General features: G+C 43.8%; 2 protein-coding genes across 8 annotated transcripts in view; one reads left to right on the top strand and one right to left on the bottom strand.

Annotated features, from left to right (window-relative positions):
* Nucleotides 1–22,842, bottom strand: part of OSBPL1A (oxysterol binding protein like 1A) — a 209,399-nt gene that overhangs the window by 48,664 nt on the left and 137,893 nt on the right. For 2 of the 5 annotated variants that reach the window (XM_073331362.2, XM_073331363.2), the window contains exon 28: nt 19,299–20,432. The exons of 2 other annotated variants lie outside the window; for them this stretch is intronic. In XM_073331362.2, coding sequence (XP_073187463.2) covers nt 20,330–20,432 — 103 coding nt within the window. In that variant the 3' untranslated portion in view covers nt 19,299–20,329. Of the gene's footprint in view, nt 1–19,298; nt 20,433–22,842 lie in introns of those variants that run through there. One more of the 5 variants, XM_073331366.2, reaches the window with a different exon arrangement.
* Nucleotides 9,187–17,846, top strand: CABYR (calcium binding tyrosine phosphorylation regulated). 3 transcript variants are annotated; one of them, XM_073331375.2, is made up of 6 exons: nt 9,187–9,615; nt 10,570–10,749; nt 10,856–10,909; nt 13,606–13,914; nt 16,186–16,833; nt 17,751–17,846. In XM_073331375.2, the coding sequence occupies exons 2-5, from the start codon at nt 10,602–10,604 to the stop codon at nt 16,827–16,829; spliced, it is 1,155 nt and encodes a 384-aa protein (XP_073187476.1). In that variant the 5' UTR covers nt 9,187–9,615; nt 10,570–10,601; the 3' UTR covers nt 16,830–16,833; nt 17,751–17,846. The 3 variants fall into 3 exon arrangements, with proteins under 3 accessions (XP_073187476.1, XP_073187475.1, XP_073187473.1); XM_073331374.2 differs by having other exon boundaries at nt 9,188–9,562; XM_073331372.2 differs by lacking the exons at nt 9,187–9,615; nt 10,570–10,749; nt 10,856–10,909; nt 13,606–13,914 and adding an exon at nt 13,921–14,586.

Here is a 22,842-nt window from a genome sequence, read left to right as displayed (position 1 = left end):
TCCTGTTTGGCCAGCATGGCAAGCTGCAGGTGACCATGCAGAGCTCATCAGCAGAGGTGACCCTGATGGAGTCCCAGAATCGCAAAAGAGCTCCAGCATGGACCGAACGGGAGGTACGGGATCTGATCGCTGTATGGGAAGAGGAATCCGTGCTATCAGAACTCCGTTCCAGTTTTCGAAATGCCAAAACCTTTGTGAAAATCTCCCAGGGCATGAAGGACAGAGGCCATAACAGGGATCCGAAGCAGTCCCGCATGAAACTTAAGGAGCTGAGGCAAGCCTACCAGAAAACCAGAGAGGCGAACGGCCGCTCCGGGTCAGAGCCCCAAACATGCCGCTTCTATGATGAGCTGCATGCCATTTTAGGGGGTTCAGCCACCACTACCCCAGCCGTGTTGTTGGACTCCTTCAATGGAGATGGAGGCATCACGGAAGCAGGTTTTGTGGACGAAGAAGATGATGAGGAGGAGGAGGAGGAGGAGGTTGTAGATAGCTCACAGCAAGCAAGTGGAGAAACCGGTTTTCCCGACAGCCAGGAACTGTTTCTCACCCTGGACCTGGAGCTAGTACCCCCCGAACCCACCCAAGGCTGCTTCCTGGACCAGGCAGGCGGAGAAGGGACCTCTGGTGAGTGTACCTTTTAAAATACTATACATGGTTTAAAAGCAAGCATGTGAAAGGATTACTTTGCCCTGGCATTCGCGGTTCTCCTGGATGTACTCCCAAAGCCTTTGCAAAAGGTTTCTGGGGAGGGCAGTCTTATTGCGTCCTCCATGGTAGGACATTTTACCACTCCAGGCCAGTAACACGTACTCGGGAATCATTGTACAACAAAGCATTGCAGTGTATGTTTGCTGGTGTTCAAACAACATCCATTCTTTATCTCTCTGTGTTATCCTCAGGAGAGTGAGATATCATTCATGGTCACCTGGTTGAAATAGGGTGCTTTTCTTCAGGGGACACTCAGAGGAGCCCGTTCCTGCTGGGCTGTTTACCTGTGGCTGAACAGAAATGTTCCCTGCTGTTAGCCACTGGGAGGGGGGAGGGTTGAGGGGGTAGCCACACGGTAGAGGGAGGCAAAATACGACCTTGTAATGAAAGCACATGTGCTATGTATGTAATGTTAACAGCAAGGTTTACCCTGAAAGAGTGTAGCCACTGTTTTGTAAAATGTGTCTTTTTAAATACCACTGTCCCTTTTTTTTTCTCCACCAGCTGCATGTGTTTCAATGATCACAGGATCTTCTCCTTCCCAGAGGCTAGCGAAGATTAGAAGGTGAAAAAAAATGCACTCACAATGAAATGTTCTCTGAGCTCATGCTGTCCTCCCACACTGACAGAGCACAGACGAATGCGTGGAGGCAGACAATGTCAGAGTGCAGGAAAGCACAAAATGAGCGCGGGAAGAGGTGGCGGGCTGAAGAGAGTAAGTGGTGAGCTGAAGATGATAGGTGGCGGCAGTGTGATGAGAGGAGGCAGGATTCAATGCTGAGGCTGCTGGAGGACCAAGCCAGTATGCTCCAGTGTATGGCTGAGCTGCAGCAAAGGCAGCTGGAACACAGACTGCCACTACAGCCCCTGTGTAACTAACCGCCCTCCTCCCCAAGTTCCATAGCCTCTACACCCAGACGCCCAAGAACGCGATGCGGGGGCCACCGGCCAACCAGCCACTCCGCCACAGAGGACTACCCAAAAAAAAGAAGGCTGGCATTCAATAAATTTTAAAGTTGTAAACTTTTAAAGTGCTGTGTGGCATTTTCCTTCCCTCCTCCACCACCCCTCCTGGGCTACCTTGGTAGTTATCCCCCTATTTGTGTGATGAATGAATAAAGAATGCATGAATGTGAAGCAACAATGACTTTATTGCCTCTGCAAGCGGTGATTGAAGGGAGGAGGGGAGGGTGGTTAGCTTGCAGGGAAGTAGAGTGAACCAAGGCGTGGGGGGTTTCATCAAGGAGAAACAAACAGAACTTTCACACCGTAGCCTGGCCAGTCATGAAACTGGTTTTCAAAGCTTCTCTGATGCGTACCGCGCCCTCCTGTGCTCTTCTAACCACTCTGGGGTCTGGCTGTGCGTAACCAGCAGCCAGGCGATTTGCCTCAACCTCCCACCCTGCCATAAATGTCTCCCCCTTACTCTCACAGATATTGTGGAGCACACAGCAAGCAGTAATAACAGTGGGAATATTGGTTTCGCTGAGGTCTAACCAAGTCAGTAAACTGCGCCAGCGTGCCTTTCTAAAAAGGCACGGAACGATTGTCTGCCGTTGCTCTGACGGAGGGAGGGGCAACTGACGACACGGCTTACAGGGTTGGCTTCAGGGAGCTAAAATCAAGAAAGGGGGTGGCTTTACATCAAGGAGTATTTCAGGCAGGACTTCACGGGGGGTTCCAATAAGAAATGGTGCACCTAAGTTATTGTTCTTATTGGAACAATGAGGTTAGTCTGGCCTCTGATTGATACATGGCTAGATTTACCTTGCTGCACCTTCTCTGTGAGTGACTGCAGTGTGACCTAGAGGAATGAGTCCCCTAGACTGGGAGGGGGGGGGAGCAAGTGAGTACAAAACAAATCTGGTCTATTTCTTGTTTTGATCCACTCCATCTATCTTTTACATCTTTGGCTGGCAGCAGATGGTGCAGAAGGATTGCATGTCATCCACATCTCATGGCTGCCAGGCAGAAGATGATGCAATAGGACTGCTAGCAATCTGTATTGCCTGCCTGCTCACCATAAGACAGTTCAATAGGACTGACTGCAGGACTAAAGAGAATGACCTGGTCGAGTCACTCCAAATTTAGTCCCTGTGCCCATATCTGCCCAGGCACTCCTGGCCGATGTGGCCAGGAGCACCTTGGACATGACAAGGACAGCTACCAGTCGTACTGTACCGTCTGCTGCCACAAGGCAATGGTTGCTGTTACTGTGTAGCAATGCAGTACCGCGTCTGCCAGCACCCAGGAGACATAGGGTGATGGTTACCTGAGTGGGCTCCATGCGTGCCGTGGTATGGCGTCTGCACAGGGAACTCAGGAAAAAAGGCGCGAAACGATTGTCTGCCCTTGCTTTCACGGAGGGAGGGAGGGAATGGGGGCCTGACGATATGTACCCAGAACCACCCGCGACAATGTTTTAGCCCCATCAGGCATTGGGATCTCAACCCAGAATTCCAATGGGCAGCGGAGACTGCGGGAACTCTGGGATAGCTACCCACAGTGCAACACTCCGGAAGTCGACACTAGCCTCGGTACTGTGGAAGCGCTCCGCCGAGTTAATGCACTTAATGCACTTAGAGCATTTTCTGTGGGGACACACACACTCGAATATATAAAACCGATTTCTAAAAAACCGACTTCTATAAATTCGACCTGATTTCATAGTGTAGACATACCCAAAGAGTGAGGAGGTAGTGAATTGGGTCTTTAGGAGTGGGATATGAGAGAAAGACCTGGTCATATCACCTCTGGACAATTATCAATGGCTTGTGCTCTACACTGGTCAGTAGCAAAATATTTAGGCTTAGCAGAATTTGATTATTTTTATAATTTCAACAGATAATTATTTTTAAGCTTTTTTTATTTTTATCAGTGTAAATGTTCACAGTTGCAGGAAATTATGGGGATGCCAGCAAATAATTATTTAATGACTGTAGATGTTGAGATTGTATATTTTGACATATGATGTTGACAAAGTAAATATCCCTAAATAATAAGCTTTCAAGCAGCACTTTTCCTGCTTTTACTATCTGTAAATTTTGATTTATCAATGGAAATAATGTTTGTTTGTTTGTGTACAGTGAAACTGACATTTGTTGAGATTTCCAGATAAAAATCTAATCCTTTCAATATTGTATTGGAAACAGATTCCTATTCCATCCACTGATGCCATTTGTAGCAAAATTCCAAACCAGATACAAGAGAGACAAATGGGAAAATCCTTTTATGCTTCTACCACCAAAGACAAATATGGTTCCCAACTTAGGGGTGACAGTGGGTTAACCTTTTAGATTCAGAGACTTGCCACATCTGATCACACAGACCCAAGGCACCTCTTTACACTCCAATTTACGATACCATTCCCTATGAGCATGACTCCTAACAAGGTAGAAGTCTAAAGCTGGGGTGTTTTTGTAAAAGGTGTTTCATCTCATCCTAATTGCTCAAGGGAATCTGTCAGAAAGACTTAGTAATAAGTAAGAAAGGTTTAGTTATAAGTTGTAAAAGGTATCTGAGGTTCCTTTTCATGCCCCACATAAAAACTGCTCATTTGCCTTCATTGCTAGGGTCAGTGTTAAAGATAAATTCAAATCCTTTGGCTGATGTTTTGGCCTTTAATTTAATATACTGAAAATAGACCAGTTTCTTTGCAGTGTCAGGTTGTCAGGTTCATTGCGGCTTGATACACTGAAACCCTTCCTATTAAATAGCCTTTGTATTATAGACTATTTAATGTTGTCTTAACTAAGCTGATACTTTTGAATCTCTCTGCACCTGTGAGTTCGTTTCTTTCATGGAAGTTCATTTTTCTGGGGGAAGGAACTTCAGCTGGTAGGAGTGAACTTCAGGCCCTAATGTCTGGTCCAATTTATTCTAAACTCTTCAAGTAAAAGTGGAGTGGTGGATTCATCTTAGGCTGCTTCCAAAGGTGATAACGGAGTTTGACATAAATGAATCAGTCATCCAGACTGATTTCCCCTTCACCACACATTCTCAACCTGGAAAAGCCTGTCTTCTCAAGCTCAATACAGATGAGTCTTTGTTTGGTGTGGACTGAAGGTCTTTGAAAACCCACCGAGCTTTTTGTTTCAGTTGACACTAATAAGTTTTGCTTTTTCCCAGAGGACTATGTTTAAACATCAGTTGGGTTGCAATTTCACTGTTACAGCTTTGCAGACCTGGAACCTGAAAGTTATGTCAAAGCCTCTGCTGTAGGAGGCAGGTGCATCCAGGACACTTGTAAAGCAGCCATTGTTGTCTTTTCTGCATACTAAATCCTATTGCTTAGATTTGGCTTCCAAACTGGAATCCATATGTAGACTGCTTTGCCAGGCAGGGGGTTACCTTAATTGTCGTACCTCCCACACCCATGAATTTTATTTATCTATTATTTTAGTCCTCTATTAGACTTTTAAGATGAGGTATCTTATTTCTCCATATGTGAAAATAAATCTAGTTAATCTTACTAGTCATGACCTGTTCACTTTATTCTTTGTTTCTCACTGCCTGTGAGAAAGTAGTTGGACTTTTTTCTTTTAGAGACGTACTTGGAAATTTTAAATCTCTCACTTTACTACAACAACCAAGTTTTTAAAACACAGCTATGAAACATGATTGTGGGCCCAGATGTGTGTGTTGTTTGCGTGGCCATAAACAAGGTATAACTGTGCTAGGAAAGCATGTTCAAACCTAGGTATCTACCAAGGTTAAAACATAACCCCAGCCATATTTGGTTGGTTTCTGTTTTGGGTTTTTTTCTGTTTATGGCAAGCAAACCTACAACAATTGTGCTATACCAATACTTCATATTTTAACATGGTTATTTTTGTAGTGTAGTCCAGGTCTTTATTGTCCAAGAGTGAGAAGCCTTTGAAAGGAGGAGTTTCTTTAGTGAAGAGATAATTGGTTATGTGATAGGGTTTTTTTTTTCAGATGGTACACTTCTCAGTGGATTACCACGTATGGACCTTCCTACACACCAACTTATAGGTACTGTGACTTCATATTAATTTTTTATTGTCTCTTGCTAGGGGAATATTTTCACCTCTTATTCAAAAGGAACTGATCACTTTAGGCAGCCTGAGTACTTCACCAGAGATGGCACAAATCAACTGCCACTGCATGCAGCATCTTAGAACCTCAGAGTTATCGGAATTCTTGCCAAGCCTGAACAGAGATATAAGGACCCAAGAGTACAACGGAAGGTATATAATTACTACTTTTCAGCTTTCATGAAGAATCTTGTATGTCATGCATATATTTTATCTATGTAGGTCTTTTTCAGAAGTTAGCTTACGAGGTAGTTGAATTTCCCCCCCTCAGTGCCTTAATAATCCATTTCAGAAGCTCAAATTAAGCAATTAGAATTCAAAATTATCTTGACAAACTGGAAAAATGGTCTGAAATGAATAGGATGAAATTCAAGGCTATTAACACTCTTTAAAGTTTCAAAATATAGGCCCCTATGGTGTTTTGACCAGAGACAACAGAAATAAAATTACAGTATGTGGTTGGATCTGTTACTTGTGAATAGAAAAGGAGGACTTGTGGCACCTTAGAGACTAACAAATTTATTTGAGCATAAGCTTTAGTGAGCTACAGCTCACTTCCGATTAAGTGAGCTGTAGCTCACAAAAGCTTATGCTCAAATAAATTTGTTAGTCTCTAAGGTGCCACAAGTCCTCCTTTTCTTTTTGCGAGTACAGACTAACACGGCTGCTACTCTGAAACCTGTTACTTGTGAATGAATTCCTACTGAGTTTAATGTATTATAAAGAGCTTTAAGCAACAAAATAATGACCTGCTTCAAATGTTTAATGGCACTGAAATACTTTGAGGTTTTTGAACTGAAATATACAACTTAGTCTAAATTGCTAACAACATTTGGACATCCTAATCTATGATAGGCTTTAAAAAACAATACCACCCTATCACCCTTTGAATGAATTTCTTAGAAAGAATCTGAAATACGTAATGTTCTGAAGTGCTGACAGGTCACATGGTTCACTAAGATTGTAAAAAGGACCTAATTTTCAGCAATTTTATTTTAAAATTGTATTACTTTTCCTTATTTCCTTCATTCCCAACTTGTAAATGTGAAAATATTTCACATCAAGTTGTTTTATAGACTTAAATTCTAACTGATTTTACCTGCCACTTTAAATAGTTTTATTTAATAGTAATCCATTAGCAAAATTAAGGGAGAAGGGTTGAACAACTGCAATATACTATATGAGGTCATACTATTTTAATAAATAAAAAAATGTAGAAAACCCAATAATGGTTTGTTCATGTCAATCTACACAAACTTATTTAGTAAGGTCACAAAAACTCCTACCCATACCTCTGACTAAAAGTTCAGATATGACCAGACAGATTAAATGTCCTCCACAAAAGGGAAGTGCCATTTTTATAGAAGAAGGAAGAGGAGGCTTGTGTGGTTGTTTATAGTAGGGGATACAGAAATGGAGTAAAAATGTATTTGGAAATCTTTGAAAGGTAAGGTTATTGAAAGATTTCAGTAATTCTAATTGTCCTTGGACGCCCAGGTGATAGACATGTTAACAGAACTGTGACACCCCTTCTCCTACCCCATACATACCTTTTAAATATACAAACTCAGGCAGCTCCACAGAATAACGTTGTCAGTTGACCAAGCCTTCGATGCAATATGCTGATGTCATGAATTGCAATATTCCTTAGAAAGTTTCTTACGAGCTAGATGTGCTGTGTGAGACTTTATTTAAGCACCCACTGAAGTGCTGCTAGCCTAGTGCAGCTGAGTTTGTTGTAGGCTGTGTCTATACTACGGAGTTACTCTGGCATAGCTGTGGTGCCATAGTTATGCCATTATAATCCTCATAGTGCAGATGTGTCTGCAATCTATATAGGTGTGATATTAAAAATACAGAACTCCTTCAGCCCCCAGAATGGGAGGGGGTGGCGGAGGAAGGCACATGAAATAAAGCTCTAAGGGCTTGTCTTCACTGCATGGTAGCTTGAGCTATAACTCACGTTTTGCCCCTAACCCAACCCCCATCCACACACAACTTTCTAGCTCAAGTTAAGTGGTGCTTTGAGCTAACTGGCCCTTCAGGGACAGGGTGGGCTTGAGTGCTGCTGATGCTGAAGCCATGCGTAATTTTTGCCAGAGCTGCACCCTGGCACCTCTAGGTGTGGCAGTTCAGAGCCCCAGCAACTGTGCTTGCCGCGTTAGTTATGGAAGTAAAAAAAATTGCTTGAGCCCCAGCACCTCTTTCATTACAAATTAAGCACCGTGCTCAAGCTAGTAATGAAATGGGGATACAGCAGCTGAGTTAGAACTCAACTACTAATCCAATTACTCCAGTAACCAATTCACTGGCCATGTGTCTACTCACTTGAATTAGCTCCAAAGGAGTAACTGGACTAATGCAAACTAACTGTTGCAATGAAGACAAGCCTGAAGATACCTGTAAGAGGCTGGCAAAGCCCTTGTGTATAATGAATTGTCTTCTGCTTCTACAAACAAGCCAGAAAAGAAGTTGCCCTTTATAATGTGGTAATTTGTTCTGGGAGCCTGGTACAGAGGCAGTTGTGCTAGAGAAAGTCTGGTCTCCAGCTTGAGGCAGGCCAGGTCTGAACTCATACTGTTCTGGGTCACGTTTTGGCCAGAGCGCCACCTAGACCCAGCACAAAGTGGAAAGTCTGATGAGGGCAGTGAAGGCTAGCACACTGATAACTCTGTTTTTAGGATTATGCTGACTTTGACAGTCTGTCATAGTCAAGGAAACTGAAATCTACTGTAGCAAAATCTCCACCCTGTTTTAACTACTCCCCTCGCTCTTCTCCTCGCCTATTATTTTATATGCAATGGGGGTGAGAAACGTTGGTATGTTTAGTTTTTCAGATAAGTAGTTTTTTAATGTCCTTCAAAGGTGAAAGCCTGAGTTATGTAAGAAAGCAGAGCTAATACAATTCTAGTTAATAGTGGCTACTAGTCTCCGCAGTACTTCCTCCTGCTTACATGAAACCCTAAGATAGCAGAGCAGGCACTAGGCAAAAGCAGACTAAGCTATTGCTTAGGGCCCTGAGCAGCTTTGTATGATGTGGGTGGAGGTGGGGGAAAGAGGGGAAAATATTCCTGCTTAGGGCCCCCAATGAGCTAGCTCTGCTCTGCCTAAAAGCTCCAATTTAGACTCGGGAAAAAGCCTATGGCAGCAGCCTCATCCAGGTGCGTTTTGCGGCTAGTTTTTAAAATTTGGCATTTCTGAAACTTAAAAAGATTGGACTGGTGGGGACATTTTTATACGGGCATAAAAACGTAAAAGCTCCCCGCCCCACCTCATGCAAGGAAAGCCCGAACTTCTAGTTCGGGTGGGAGGCGGTCATCACTTATCGATCAATCCTTTATTTACAGACGGGGGCCCGGTTGTTTTCAGACGGTATTTCGGTAACCCAGACCCCGCGTGGAATGGCGGAATCGAAGGAAAAACGAAGCGGGGCCCAGTTTGTCAGTTTCTCCCAGCTGGAGAGAGCGGGGAAGCCCGGCGCTGGGAGTACCGGCCAAGAAGCCGCCACCTCTGCCCTGAAGCCAGCTGCTGACACGCTGCCGGGGAAAGCGCAGGGGCATCCCTGTTTCTCATTGGCTGTGAGCCCGGGGCGGCCACGCCCCTCGCCATTGGTGACCACCCGGCCTGGGTAGGGGTGTGCGGAGAAGGCGTTGTGACTTCACAAATGGAACTCTGTCACCTCCCCGGCCCCGCCCACCACGACCCCCCACCTATAAAAGGCCCCGCCTGCGGCGGACCCCTGTAGAGGAGGCTCCGGCAAGGGAGGCGGCGGCGGAGGAGGAGGAAGCGCAAAGGTCTGGGCTGGAGCCGCTGCCCCCGGCCCCGGTTGATATTCGGGGGCGAACAGGTTCAAGGGCCGCTGCGCAGGGGGGCAAGATTTCGCCCCCTAGTTGGTTCAGTTCGGTTCCCCGGGGCCTGTCCCAGGCGGGGAACACACCCCGGGTGGGGCGGAGCCGGTCCCGGCTGTGCAGGGCGCTGCCTGGCCGAGCCGAGCCGGGGGTGGTGGCGACGAACCGCGCCGCCCACGGGCACTTTGAGGAAGCGATTAGCTAACACTTGAGTGTAACGCGCCCCCACCTTTCCATCAGGGATCTCCCGGCCCTTCAGCGATGTCTGTGCCAGTCCCACCTTGCAGACGGGGGAACCGAGGACAAGTTTTTAGCTCAGTGTCTCGTAAAATCTGGATTTATAAAATTAGTGGCTGAATTATGTTTAAAATAACCCCAAAGAGAAGTTGAAGAATTCAAAAGTGCTTAAGACACTGGTGCTGTCCCTGAGAGCTGGTGCTTTAATAGGAACTCGCTGACTTCGTTTTGGGCAATGGCTGAACTTTTCTGAGCAACACGTTGGGTCATTACACAAAGTAAAGCTGTTTCCCCATGTTTATCCCCCCACCGCCCACTGTTCCGCAGACGTTCTTGTCAACTGCTGGAAATGGCCCACCTTGATGATCACTACAAGAGGTCCCCCCCCCTCCCGCTGGTAATCGCTCACCTTAAGTGATCACTCTCCTTACAGTGTGTATGGTAACACCCATTGTTTCATGGTGTGTATATAAATCTCCCCACTGTATTTTCCACTGAATGCATCCCATGAAGTGAGCTGTAGCTCACGAAAGCTTATGCTCAAATAAATTGGTTAGTCTTTAAGGTGCCACAAGTCCTCCTTTTCTCATTGGTAGTTAGTGTGTCTTGGGGATTGAGAGGGCCCAGGAGAATCAGCATCATCTGCCATGGTGATAAAGCCTGGAACTAGCCTAGGAGGCTACACACAGTACTTACTCAGATATTTTTTGTTGTAGTTGTGAGAGTGATTTGTCGCCAATCGACGAAGATGCATTCTTCAAAACCCAGGCTTGTTGTTCCATATGGCCTCAAGACTTTACTCGAGGGAGTGAGCAGAGCTGTTCTCAAAACCAGTCCAAGCAATATCACTGAGTTTGCAGCTCTCTACTTCAGAGAGCTAATTGCATTTAGAGAAGGTTTGTTCTTGCTTATATGCTGTGATACTTATTCGGTACATTTGAAAAGCTGTTATTGCAGAATGCTAATCAAACTGTCCATCTTAATTTATACTTTTACCTCCAGAAAATCCTAATTTGGATATAACAGACCTGGTTAGAGAATTTCATTTCACAAGAGGTAAGAAAGGTGTCAAATGCTGCTCTTATTAAGCTCTTATGTTTTAAAATACAGTGTATTGTGATTAAATCATTCAAACCTGCATGGTCATGAACAATCCCCTTTAAATGATCTTTTGACCATTTTCATTATGAATAGTAACTTAAAGTTATTTAGGATCTGTCATCACAATGTACCTTTACGAAGTATGGGCCTAATTTTATGAGATGCCAAATGCCTTCCTTTGACCCCTCACAGGATGGGACCCTAAAGTACATACAGGAATCCCTGCAGACAGATGCCTTTGGTGCTGCAGCTGGGTAGTGGGGAATCCAGGCTCTCAGTTTAGGGTCTCGTCTACACCATGCTTGTTTTTGGCACTTGAAGTGCCATATTTCCATTTAGCAAAGAATTTCTCTGGCAGAGATTGTAACATGACTGTGTCACAAGGAGCCAAATCTCAGTTGTAGAGTACTAGCAGGTGTTGCATTAATGATGTCATATATCAGAAATTATTCTGGTCTTATTGGCCTGGAGACCCATCAGTCATCTGCTTGCATCGTCTTGAACTGACCTTTCACTCACCTATCGACTCCATTATGACCCAGTCTTCTCGCCTCAGTTTGCTCACCCCTGCCCCTCCCCCTCTATTCAGTTGCATGTGACCCTGTTGGAGTTGTAAAGGAAGTTGTTGGAAAGGTATTCAGTCATCGGCCACAAAAATGGCAGGCTTTTCTCCTCCCAGCCTTTAGATAAGGGGAAAGGGTGCTTCTTGGAAGCTAAGGGTCTCTTCCCCCCTCCAGTATTTTGTCATGATACCACAGGCTTGGACCAGGTCTCTAAGACTTGCAAGTTGTCTTTGTGACATCACAGGTAGAGCTGTGCAGAAAGTAAGTTTTGAAAATGCACCTGGCTCCAGCTAAAAAGACTCTAAAGCTATTTCGGTAGCTTGGGCTGGTGCTCTGAGAGAAGAAATTATTACTGGTTGTGTTTCTCAGAACTGACAGGAGGCCATGTGGTCTAGCTACCAGAGTAGGAATCGGAAGATTTGAGTGCTGCCCCCTTACCTGCTACAACTTCGGGCAAGTCACTTTGCCTCTGTGGCTCTGTTTTCGTGTCCTGCTCTGTCTTGTCTATTCAGACTGTCAGCAGTTTGGGACAGGAATTGTTTCACAATGTCTATACAGTAGTGCCTAACACACGGACCCCAATCTCAGTGGGAGCCTCTTGGTGATACAGTAAAAACGAATCATAATGACTAACTGAAAGGTAAGAACAATGCAATTTATTAAGTAGTGTGCTGCACACCTGGGCATTAGGTACAGGGAGAATGATCCTCATCACTCTGATGCTGTGTCCTAAACTGGTGACTGCCTTTGAAGGGATTAGTTGATGTGCCCCAGCACAGAACAAATACTCCTGGGAAAGCAATAGGGTGGATGGTGGGGGAGGAAAGTGCTAAGGACACAAGGCAGCTGTTGTGCCTGTAGAAGATCATTTACATGTGTTTATCTCCTATTTTTTCTGCAGCTGTGAAGGGAGCTTTCTGATTGCGGGGCTGGGTTGTAAATGGTGTATGCATTGAGAGAGGCTGGGGTGCCAGTCAGTGTGTGTAATTTAGAGAGAGTTTTTGCTATTAGAGTTCAAATTTGGCATGAATAGAGGGTTCTAGATTTGTTATAGCTCTTCTGCATTCCTGCTCCTTCTTCCTCTGGAACCTCTCTGGGTGATCTTATCCACACATGACATTAGGTACCATCTCAACACCAACTCCCTCCCCCTGCCCTCAAGATCTCTCTCTCTCTTCCCTGCAGTTTCCCACTTCCCTCCATGCGATGCCATTTTTGCATGTGCAGTGGCCAACAGACTAAACACAATTTAAAAAAAGGAGCTCCTTCTCTTCTCCTCTTTTTCATGTTTTCAACCATAATACCCATGAAAATCCCATCAGTTTTTCCTATTTCTCTCTCCAAAATCCACCCCCGCATCTCTACTGCCAAAACCTTGCTCCGCGTCTCCCACTGACACATACATGCTGCTTCTTTAGGTAAGACCTGTGGGGCAGGGGCTATGCAAACACTCCAGTTTTATGGGATTTGTGATATGTGTCCCCAACATAATTTGTATGAATCCAGGATGCTTTGATGCTCCAGGTAGGTTCCAAAGGGAATGATACATTTCTCAGGTTAAGTACTTGCTTGTAGGTGGATTGATTTGCCTTTTCCTATTGACTCTTCTGTTTTTTTGCCCACAACTTTTTTTTTTTTTTTTTGGTGGTGGTGATGGTGTGGGGAAGAAGATGGCTGCTATGATGTGGGGAAAGAGAGGGTGGGTTTAGCACTAGTAAAATTTTACATCTCCTGCTCCATGACTTTTAGCTTGTGCGTTAACAGGCAAACAGAAATCCCATGGTCTACCTCTTGAATCTAGAATGACCTGACAAATTCACTTGAAAGCAGGGGTAGTCAATATTTTTTTTTTGGTCAAGGTCCAAATATCTTGGTCAAAGTGTAGTCAAGGTCCTGACTCCAGAGAAAATAATAAAAATAAATAAAAAGATTTCAGGGTCAGTTCAAAGCCTCTGGTGGTCTGAATTTGGCCCGCAATCTGCCTATGGACTACCCCTGCTTTAAAGCCTTGATAAAGTATTAAACAGGCAGGTTGTATAGCGATAGTTGGAAGCACCTGCTAACTTACTGTTGCGTTCTTTTAATTAGTAGAGGGCTGGACTGATAGAATGCCAGAAAAGAGAGCTGACCTTGGAGACAAGTTTATGCAAGATATAAGTGTGGTGTCTCCACTTTCTGAGGAACCAAAACAAAAGGAAAAATCCACAGACACAGAGGAGGACCAGTTGCACGAAGGCCCTGAACCTGAATTCAGCAGCAAAACTACCCAATACCCATCGACTCACTGCGAACTTTTAGAAAATGAACCATCCCCTTCGGGACCTGAACCATCCCCTAAGGGACCTGAACTTGCCTATGTCCCAGCTGATCCTGCACAGCTTGCTGCACAGATGTTAGGTAACACTGATTCTGTTCATTCTATGAAGGATGTGGGAACAAGTGTGCAGTCTCTTCCTGAACTGTCTCTGAGCTCAGAGAACACAACAGCTGCACCAGTAGAAGGTGCTGCTGAAGACGCTACACTTACCCCAGCCGCTGAGCGTTCTGCAGAGTCCGTTAGGCTGGAGTCAGCGGTTCAAAGTCAGGCCTCTGTTGTCCTAGGGCCCTCCAGCAGTCAGGCTGAACGATCAACAAGTGATGTAGATCAAGCTTCCTCAAACCCCTTGCAGGATGAACCACCACCACCTGCTCCTCCACCATCTCCTCCTCCTCCTCCACCACCACCACCATCTCCTCCTAAAGATCCATTAGAGGCTGTGCCTTCCCAAAGCGAAATTGAGGTTACATCAACCATTCAGGCTATGCCAATACATACTGACGATGAGCCTGCTACTGAAGGAGAGGTTCCACCTTACGTAGAGCAGTTCCCGCAGCAAATAGTAATTCCCTTTTTAGAACAAGTAGCTTGTCTAATAGAGATTCAGCAGCCACTAATGCCTTCACTAAATGCAGGTCAGTTTACATGCACTAAGCTCTTAGATCCATCTGCAGATGATGCAGAATGTGACCCTGAAAGAATGGAGACTACAGCGCAAATGGCATCAGCTGAGCAAGGTTTTATTATGTCAGGTAAGAAAGCCCAATCTTAATGAAAATTTCATATTCCAGGTTAACAGTGCTGTAACTCAATCGCTAAATTATTAAATGCAAGCACCTACGCCAGTGCAAGGCTATGGGAGAGATTGAACTTCCTCACTTTAGAGCACGTAAGGAGCTTTGGTTCCCTCTGCAATCGCCTGGCCCCAATGCACAGATATTAGATCTCTCTGCAATTTGTTCCAAAATGTGTGACTAATTGTGAGTAAGACCTATAACTGCTCTTGGATTAGTGTTGCCTGCATCAGAGGAACATGCGTTCACAGGTTCCTGCAAATTGATTTGTTGTGGCATCAGAGGTGCAGACAGCATTTACTCCAGGAGCCAGAGTGGGAAGCCCCAGTACAAAAGGTATGTGGGGGTGTGCTTTTGAACAGCTCTGAAAGGGTCTTGCTGAAAGTGAGCCACACAGTTTGAGGCAATGGCAGAGATTTAAGATGTAATACATGTGCCTTGTGGCTGAGGAAGGGTGATGCGGGGGTGGCCAGAACTTTGAATGTGGCCTCACTTTGAAAGTTTTAAACCCTAGCCATTGCATTAACATAGAGTTTTTGCATTTAAAAAAGAAATGGTGGTGGTTGCCTGCACTGTCCTGTTCTGCAGATGGGTTGAGGTGGGTGGACGAGGCACTTGGCAGGGGGCTCTGCAGATGGGAAGAGGGTCTGGCACTTGTCTTCCTGGTGAGGTGCCACTGGAACAAACTCCTCACCTGACAAGTACCCTATGCACACTCTCTCCTCCCAGCTGCAAACCCACTCTTCTCTGTCCTCTGTGACAAGTGCCCAGCCCACCCCCTGCTCCCAGCTGGAGAATCCCTCCTGTGTCCCCTTCTCCAGTGAGAAGTGCCTGCCTGACTCCCGCTGCTACTGCAGAACCCCTCTTGAGCCCCTTCCAGGCCCCAGGAAAGGTAGAGGTGTTAAGACGTATCAAAGCATGTTACCGAACTATTGTGTTAAGCAACACCAAGGGATTTGCATGGCTGAAGTAAGGAATAACGGTGTTGTGGTGCTGTAGTTATGTTGGAGGCAGCACACCTGATCCCTGTTTGGGTGTTGATAAACTTTCTTTCTGAGATTATCCTTTGAAAACATTGGCTGTAAAACGTTAAGCTCCCATGGTACTTTGTGTGGCAGCTAAATAGAAATTGCTGTTTAACTTTGGATGTCCAGCTATAAAAATATTACCCTGGGTCCAGATGCATTTTTCTGTTTGGTTTTAATAAACCAAAACATTTAAGTAAGTTTTGACAAAACTGACTTTTGGATGGGGGGCAGACTGTAGCAATTCCCCTGATGCTGGCCATTCAGAATCTCTCCGGCTTGGCAGCCCAAAAGGAAAATGTTAAAAGCCACTGAAAAGAGGGACTTAGAACAGGAAGAGTTAACGGTCTCTTTGGCCATAACTCCAGCACCAGTTCTGCTGCTGTTCTTTTCATGTCAGCTATGCAAAAATCCCAATCAATCTTCTCTAACATGCTTTCTTATGGCATACATAAGTATAGGCATGTTATATGTAAGAGATTGCAATTCATAGCGCCTGATACCAGCAATTTTTTAAATTTTTATTTTATAGCAATGGCAACAACCGAAGCGGGACAACCACCACCATATTCTAATGTGTGGACTCTCTATTGTCTAACTGATTTGAGCCAACAAGGTCGAAAGTCACCACCACCCCTTCCTCCTGCTGGAACTGGTGCTCCTTATCCCCAAGCAACCCTCTATATATCTAGTGGGAAGGAGCAACAACCGTTCCTACAACAGCAGCTGACACCACAAGGTCCACCACCACAAGTATCCTCTCCAACTTATGTGATGATGGAAGAAAGCAAGAGGGGAAATGCACCACCTTTCATATTAGTGGGCTCTACGGTTCAGAATGTACAGGACTGGAAGTCTATTCCTGGCCATGCTGTCCTTACACAGCATGACACGAGTGCTGTGAGGAGATTCACTACAGTACCTGTACCAGTTGCCAGGCCAGCAGATCTGAAAATGGCCATGCCAAACCCCAATTCTAATGTTGCACAAGAAACTGCTAGACCACCAACCCCCGTTTTTCTTTCAGTTGCCATACCCTTAGACGAGGTAATGTCCGCAAAGAGGGGTTCAGCAGCTGGTGATAACCAAGCAGCCATAAATCCCTTTGCAGGAAGCTATGGTATAGCAGGAGAGATTACATTTACTTCTGGCCCGGTCCGCAGAGCAGACTCGTGAGAAGGTAGGCAGTTTCACATTGTGGTTGGGTCTGCTAGGGAGATGTTCGCAACTTAAGTTTTGCTTTATAGTCAGACTTCTTTAACCAGAGGCTGAAGTTTTTGAACTTGGAGGCTTAAAGTTAAGCTCCTAAAATGTAGCCTGGATTTCAGAGTTGCTGAGGACATAACTTCCACTGAATCTAAGTTCGCTTGGCTTTGGCTACCATTCTAGCCACCAGTGTAGTCTGACTTGAAGCCAGTTTGACAGTGGTTGGGACAGCCTCATTCCTCTTACCATTCTGATGCACTAATGCAAAGCTACTATACTTGGCATACAGAGCAAACACTGACCCTCTGTCCCCTAAATGAAAGTAGTGAAAGACTTCTGATTTTAGATCAAACCTTTTTGGAGCAAGCAGTTTCGAGATGGTTTCTCTGTTGTACTTGGCCTTTGCAAATCCTATAAATTGGTAGTTAGATGAAAATTAGCACATCAAACCTGTCAGATGTTTGAAATAGGAAATCAAAGCAACAGGCACTGTAGATTTATACGCCATGTCCATGGTACATGCAGGTGTAAATTCCATCCTGAAGATAGAGGCCCATGAAAAACAGCAGTGTACATATAATGGTGTAAGGGGATAGTGATCCCCCATACAGAGGTGGTACTAGTGTGGCTACACTTCTGATTTTAAGCTTGGGCAGAGCTAGTTCAGCTCTGTCTCCTCCAACTGGCATATACATTTTCCAACTCTAGTGGAGACAAGCCTGACATGAGCAATGTCTAGGATGGTAGAGTGATTTCACAGCTGCCCCCCTGTAGACTGGTAGTCAACAGCCCACCTTCTTGAAAGGATCATGTGTGTGTCAGGGATGAGGGGGGAGAGTGAGAAAACATAATGCTCTCTGTACTTAACTAAATTAATTATTTCTTTAACAGGCTAAGAGGAGATGATGTCATGTGAACAGCCCAGGATGGAAATCTGCATCTTAAAATAATACATTAACTTAATACAAGCACTCAAAACTAATGCAATCCATTAGAATGCCTTTTTTTTTGCATTTCTCGAATGTTGGCAGAATACAAACAGATTGTTGAAGAGAAGTAGATAATGAAGCTTCCAAGGGGGGAAAACATCCACCAGCAGCCCAGGCAATGTCATTTATAACCCAATAGAAAAGAATACTTCCCCTCAGTGGCAGGGGCCCCTGGAGCTGTTTAGCTAATAGACAAGTGCACCACGTAGTATTTTGTAAACATACATCCATAAGAAAACCACAGAATAAACAGATTTCAAATTAGTTCCACACAATCCCTTTCCAGAGTAGATCATGCCTTATGCAACAGATCTGTTCCTGGCATAGATTCAGAGTCAAAGCTGTGGACTTAAACTCATTAAGCAATGTCCTTATACTTGGAATGTCCCAAAACAAAGAAATTACTGCTGGGGGTGTGGCACTAATTCAACACTGTTCATTTATTAAGTGAGGGAGTCAATGAGATTAAAGGTTTAAAAAAAAATCTCACTAGACAGACAGCAGATGCAGCCCTGTGCCATACAAGAAACCAGTGCTCTAGGTGCTTTAGTTAAAACCCATTATAATGGACCTTAGATTTGCCATGGAAGACAGTATAGCTTTGGAGTCAAGTTTATTTCAGGTTTCAGAGTAACAGCCGTGTTTATTTCAATGTCAGTGGTCACTTGAGAATGTCATTTCTGGAGGATTTTAAATGTTTAGAGAAGATGCCAATTTTAATTATCCAGCATCTTAATCTTAAGAAAATTGCTTTGTGTTTGTATCTATTCTATTAAGAGCCCTAGTCTTTATGCCTTGTGAGTTCCCTAGTGATTGCTCCTCCTCTTGGTACCTGCTCTTCTTTTTAAGATGTAGGAAGCAGGTAGTCATCTCTGCCCCAGCTTGAAAATAAAGGAAGCCACTAGGAGAGGGGCTCTGGAGTAGATACCAGCTTCTGGATAAGAAACTTACCTAGGAGGCATATGCCACTGAATAATGGATAGAAATAGGGAAAGAAGCAATCTCTTCAAACACACAATATTTGGAACTGAGTCCTTTCACTGGAACTTAATCAGTTTCAAAAAGCCCTAGGTCAGCCTTTGAGTCAAGGGTGTCACATGAGGCTAGTGGGGTGGGGGATGATTGGGAGATAAAGTTTCCAGAATAATTTCAGGATAGCAAAATCCTTCAAAGTTTGAGACCAACTTCAGTAGAACAGATTACTTGTAGTGATGCATGAGAACCCAGTATGATTCAGCTCCTGCAGTGAGAGTGTTTTCCTCGTTTGCTGAGCACAGTTCTTAGCATGGAAATCACTGCAACGACATACTTTATGAACACAGAACTGCAAGCTTTCAGACACTTCAAGCTAAAGCCACACTCAGCAGGATGGCTTTATAGGAGCAAAGCCATCTACCTGTATCAGCTGATGCAACCCCTAGTATTAAAAAAAAAAAAAGAATCTGAGAAATCAGAGCATTGGAAAGCCTTTATTTAGTAGCAATTAATGTAACACTACCCTCCAGACAGCAATTAAAATAGTATACAAAGAGCAGCTGGAAGCTCTGTACCCCAGGTCTATAAGATTTAATGCACCCCAATTAAAGGAGTTAAAGCTGGTGTGTACAGCAGTCTCCATATAGTGCCTTACTGACTTCAAACCACACTTTCTAGGAGGAAGTCTTATGCATTTGTACAGTGCACACACAGGTGCAGTTTAATTTCTCCAGTAGTTCTGTTCCACTGGGTCCTGATTTTTAAAAAGTTTTTGCAATTGTACAATGATGGTGCCAAGCACCCTGTCTTTTCTAGTGCAGTAAACAGATTTTTTTTAAACCTCTTACTAGTGTTCAGATAAGATCAAATTTTTAAATGGCTCTTAATTCCTTAACAAAATGAGGCTGGTAACAAAACATGAAAGAACAAATTCAAAACACTGCACTAAACATGGAATAAATACTTTGAGTAATGTTACCAGCGTAACCTACAGCGTGAACATTTGGGGGATAGTAGTTCTGGAATCACTGGCCGGAATCCAGGATTCTGAGAGAAAGCCATCTTATGAAAGTTAAGTAAATCTTTACAAAAATAACTTGCCCTCTCCTAGCTTTAAGCACAGACTAGTGCAATTCGTACCTGTGCTTTTAAACATTTCTGTGCCACAATAAATCCACCCCAAAGGGCTGTTGTGCCAGCATCATCATTAAAAGAAAGGATCAATAGAACACCTTCAAATGTTCTATTTGCTATCCGCCGAGACTTAACATAGATGTATTCAGCAAATATGGTAGCGCTAACCCATCAGAAAAATGTCAGCTCTGAGCAGTTCTGTCCATGTTCTCCTCGCCACAGCCTTTCAAATCTGTACCACCATATTTACTGCAGGAGATACTTAATATCCTGTTCAGTAACTTCTCATCTCTTGGAAAAACTGACTAGAAACAAGGAAAATTAAAAAGATTAAGACTTAATTTGCATTAGTCATGGCCTCCCTTTGACATTTTAATAAATGTCAGGTAAATTAAAGTAGTTTCTGTCCCAGTAGTTGCCAGAGTAAAGCCAGTCCTGTGCGCCAGTGTAGGGATTGGGACCTTGATGGAACCACCTGTAAGAGAGGACAGTGTGTCTGTGACTGAACACATTTCATTGTAACAAAGTTCAAAGCTGCTTTGTTGCATCTTTCATGGTGGTTTTCAAACTAGTATACTGAGAATTCAGTGCTGCATCCCCACACTGTTTTAAGTCAGTTCAGACTGTCTTGATTTGCTAGACTTCTCCCTTACAATCCCAGAATGGTTTCTGGCTGAAATCAATGTGGATATGTTGTGATGAGTAGGTGGTAGAGACTGTTGTACAAGAAACTATTTACTTCAAAGCAGTTTTGAAGAAGCCATTTTTGGCATGCATTTAAGAACCATTTATTACACAAGGGCACAAATACACTGCAAACACTGCATTCCTGAAAGCAGAAGTCTATTATTTCACTAGCATCTTGATTTCCCCAAGATTTTGAAACCATTATTTTGGTAAGTGTCAAATACCACAGCTCACGATAATGGGGAGTGGTGATTTACTTCCCAAGAGCAATACAGCTCTTTTGATGGAACAAATCATACAGAACAGTTCCAGCAAGTTTTCTGCATAGTTATAAAATACTGGTGTTTATGTGAGACATAACACCGTAGAGCCATTCTAGGGCATGAGATCGGTCTCATCTGCAGCAAGTTATTTTCATCCTTCCTGGTAGATTCTGCTTGCCTGTTGCTAGAAATACTAGGGTTTCACTTATTGTTCAAGTCTGAGAATGTTTTCAGCTCTCCAGTATATTCACAAACAGTGATAGTTACACATTTGTAAGGTAAGATGTATGAAGGAGCCATACTATTGACAAGTACACTTTTGATGTAGCATGGAGTCCCCTTTTATGGCCTGAGTGTCAGCAACTCTCCTCCCCCGAGCAGTACGACATCATAAGATACCCAATGGTATGTGTTCGTTTGTACGTTATACATCAGGAAGCACATCTTACCACAGCCCAGATAAGTCTCACAGGTATTCCCTCCAATACAAACACCCCTATTAACATAACATGCAATATGTCAACCTTCTCCCCAGTCTTTAAATCTGTGCCCCGTTAGTCATCTCTGCCTCACACCAACATCATATTACACAGGACCAGCCTTCAGAGGGGTGAACTAGATTTTTTTAAAAATCTGCCTGTGTATTTGCCAAACAAACAATGATTGTGGCATCTGAGTGCCCCTGCTGTACATGGCTTTATGGCTTACACTTCAGCCTCCTTTTGGAGCTTAATTCACCCCAGAACAATCCTTGCTTTGTAAACGCCACTGCAATTAACATTGTCTCAAGCATAAGGAACTATTCAGCATCACCTTAAGGTTTCAGAAAGATTGAATAAAATGGAAGTTGAGCATATTGTGGTTGTTTAGGAATATAAATTTTGCCTTTTAAAAACCAGAAAGGCTGACAGCATTTTATATTTATATATACACACAGTACATTCTATTATGGTCTGTTACGTAATCAAATGAGGTTGCAAACTGTAGCATGTTCTATCTAGATTTAAAAATGTGGTATAGTAGATGTATGTCACCTTGTACAACAACCTGTCCAAGTCTTTAAATCAGTCTTATTCTGTGCCAAGTACCAGTTAAGCTGAGCAGGAAGGACTCTGGAAGATGCAGCAAAATCGTTGCACGACTTATATCTGATCTACTGCTCATAGTTCACACATTTCAAGACCACAAGGGACCACTAGTGTTCATTTCGTCTGATCTCCTGTATAGCACAGGTCATAGAAATGCCCCAATATAATACCTAGAGCAAATTTTTTAGAAAGACATCCACTCATTTTAAAAATTGTCAGCGATGGATTATTCACCGTGGCCCTTACTAAGTTGTTCCAATGATTAATTACCCTTCCTGTTAAAAGTGTACACTTTATTTCTAGTGGGTGGTGCTATAGAAGCAAAATTTAGTTTACTGGGAATAGTGTTAGGGTTCATACACCCAGTGAAGTGAGAATGGAGTGGGGGCTAAGATTGTGAAGGATATAGGGTATACTAGATCAACCACTACCTTGGGAGTGATTGGAGGAGAAAGGAAAGGAGAGCACTAATATTGCTTGCAACAGCATTAGGTGTTCAGTGTGTTTCAGTGAAAGATAAGGTCTTTGTGACAAGGAGCTTAACACAGTCTTTAGACCATTGGCCAAGGTTTTCAAAAGTGGATTAGTGACTGTTTCTGGAAAAATCAGGTATCAAACAGAGCACCCAAACAAACCCCCTCTGATGTCAGGCCCCTTTAAGGTGTCTGAAACTGGGCACCCAAAATCACTAGTCCCTATGAAAATCCTGCCATTATGAAAAGAGTAGACAAAAGACGACCGTAGTCAACAAAAGGATAGAGATCTTGCCTGAAGGAGTGCACTTTTCTACAGTGCGTAGTTAATGATGGTTGCACCATAGACTAGTCACTGCAGATATTAAGCTATG

The sequence above is a fragment of the Lepidochelys kempii genome, chromosome 2 (genome assembly GCF_965140285.1).
Source record: "Lepidochelys kempii isolate rLepKem1 chromosome 2, rLepKem1.hap1, whole genome shotgun sequence".
Lineage (NCBI taxonomy): Eukaryota > Metazoa > Chordata > Testudines > Cheloniidae > Lepidochelys > Lepidochelys kempii.
Note: the sequence above shows the minus strand (reverse complement) of the source record. Positions and strands in the feature narration are given on the sequence as shown.